Source organism: Sinocyclocheilus rhinocerous, unplaced genomic scaffold, assembly GCF_001515625.1.
Source record: "Sinocyclocheilus rhinocerous isolate Xijiao unplaced genomic scaffold, SAMN03320098_v1.1 scaffold920, whole genome shotgun sequence".
NCBI lineage: Eukaryota > Metazoa > Chordata > Actinopteri > Cypriniformes > Cyprinidae > Sinocyclocheilus > Sinocyclocheilus rhinocerous.
Genome location: NW_015636975.1, coordinates 55,802 through 58,204, shown reverse-complemented (window position 1 = coordinate 58,204; position 2,403 = coordinate 55,802). Strand labels below are relative to the sequence as shown.

At 39.5% G+C, this 2,403-nt stretch overlaps 1 protein-coding gene across 1 annotated transcript in view; it reads left to right on the top strand.

Moving 5' to 3' along the window:
* Window positions 1-2,403, top strand: part of txnl4b (thioredoxin-like 4B) — a 7,094-nt gene that overhangs the window by 1,342 nt on the left and 3,349 nt on the right. The window contains exon 2 of the mRNA XM_016563100.1: window positions 1,794-1,945. Within this exon, the coding sequence (XP_016418586.1) occupies window positions 1,794-1,945 (152 nt within the window). The remainder of the gene's footprint in view (window positions 1-1,793; window positions 1,946-2,403) is intronic.

Here is a 2,403-nt window from a genome sequence, read left to right as displayed (position 1 = left end):
GAGTAAATACAGCTGGACAAAACAAAAACTGTGTCCGTCTTCATTTCAGGCTGCAAAGCAACAAAATGTGATTATTTTAAAGGGGGTGATTCTTTTCTATACCCACTGTATTTAGATAAAGGTAATATATTGAAATATCTATTATACATTTAAATATATGCACTGTATACACACACACACACACACACACGTATATGTGTAGTGTGTGTGTGTGTGTGTGTATATATATATATATATATATTTGTATATGTACCTGTTTAATAGAAAAGCATCTGCTAAATTAATAAATGTAAATGATGGCACAATGTGGCCTAAAGTAAGTGTGTGTACAGTCCCAGGACCAAAAAAAAGTATAAAAGCAGTCACTGGGGTGGCACCATTTCAAAACGCTCCTTCGACGAAGGACATGTGACGACCCCGGGCTGGACTCCGCTTCGTCCACGGTGAAAGCCGATCCGGTGATCCACAGCACTAAGTTGATGTATTCCCTCAGCGACCAGCACAGATCAGCTCTAGGCATGACGAAGCGGATATCGTCCTCTTTTGGAAGATCAAACAAAGTAGTTTCGCTTTCACAACGAAGCACACAGCGGCCTAGCGTGAGCGAAAGCCCCGGCTTACCGTGAGCTGAGGCCGGGCAAGAGTGAGCTGAGGCGGCGGGGTCGAGAACGGCGGTCCTGGCGAAGGAGCGGTGAAAACGGTGAAAGCATATCCGGTGATCCACAGCACTAAGTTGATGTATTTCCTCAGCGACCAGCACAGATCAGCTCTAGGCATGGCGAAGCGGATATCGTCCTCTTTTGGAAGACCAAACAAAGTTGCTTCGCTTTCACAACGAAGCACACAGCGTCTTCACGACATGGCTGCAGCGTCAACAATACTACAGCGAGAATAAAAGTTACGCTTTCTTTCTTTGCGTGAACATTTGGGCGGCTTTATGCAAATCTTCCCACATAGTGAGGTAGGTATGTGGGGGCGTGTTCGAACGAGCCGTTTTAGGTAGGTGTGGCTAACTCTTAACTTTTATAAAGAATATCTCTTTGGATTTGAGACTTTAGTCTTCGCAACTTTACAGATCTTCTTTATGCACCAAGAGCTTGTAACACTCTAAAGAGAAAGGAAAAAATGAAATCGCATCATATGACCCCTTTAATGTTGAGGGATGCAGTGAGCTGTGACCGGCTGCGGCGCTATTGTACATTCACTCTCGGTCTGGTAGTGTGGAAGGACATGCATCCTCTTTCTGGCAACTTCTAATTTGATAATAAGATATAAAGCAGGACACAATAAGGAAAGGATCGGAAAAGACTGCATGCCAGATTTGAACTGTTGTACCATCTGCATAAGCACCACTATTCCGCTAAGCCACTGCTCCAACATGACAAATGCAATTTTTAAAAATTTCTTTGTGCAAAATTGAACATTTCTTTAATAAAAATTAAATGTCAAAATGAACATATTTTGAGTGTAACAGTATATCAAATGAGAAAAATAGGACAGCACTAGATTTGATCATTTGGGAATTTATTTGAAAATAAATCAAGTGGCATCTTTTTTAACATTTGTCCTTGGAGATATATGTTATATTGCCTATATATATATATTATTGTATGTGTGTGTATATATACACACACACACACATGCATGCATACTGTTACTCAAATATATACTGACCCCTTGGTAAATATGATCAAAGAAAATAAATCTTTCATTCAAAATATTCACAAAAATCTAAGCTTTCATTGAAGTATGTTAAATATGGTGAAATATGGTTGTATTTGTGTTATTGACAGCTGTCAAAGACTGCTCATGATCTGAGTAACATGGCCAGCATTTATCTGGTGGATGTGGACACGGTGCCGGTTTATACCAGATACTTTGACATCAGCTTCATTCCCTCAACAGTGTTCTTCTTCAACGGACAGCACATGAAGGTCGACTATGGGTGAGTGTTGATACATATGGGCTCTTTTTTCTTCTATATGTTATCCATTTATATTGGATGTGACATCATTTTCTGTGTTTATTTGTGTTTACAAGAGCCACTGTTTTTTCCTGGTACATCAAGTTTGCATTCAATGCAAGATCAAATAATTTTCATTTGATTTCACTATTAATGTGATAGTCACAAGTCAAAGAGTCAACGGAAACAGGATATGTTTTTGCAAAAAGGTACAAGCACAGGATATGTGGTTAAAGTGAGAAGTTTAAAGGGGTCATATGATGCAATTTAAAATTTTTCCTTTCTCTTTGGTGTTACAAGCTCTTGGTGCATAAAGAAGATCTGTAAAGTTGCAAAGACTAAAGTCTCAAATCCAAAGAGATATTCTTTATAAAAGTTCAGAGTCAACCACACCTTCCTAAAACGGCTCGTTCTAACACGCCCCCACATGTCTACGTCAC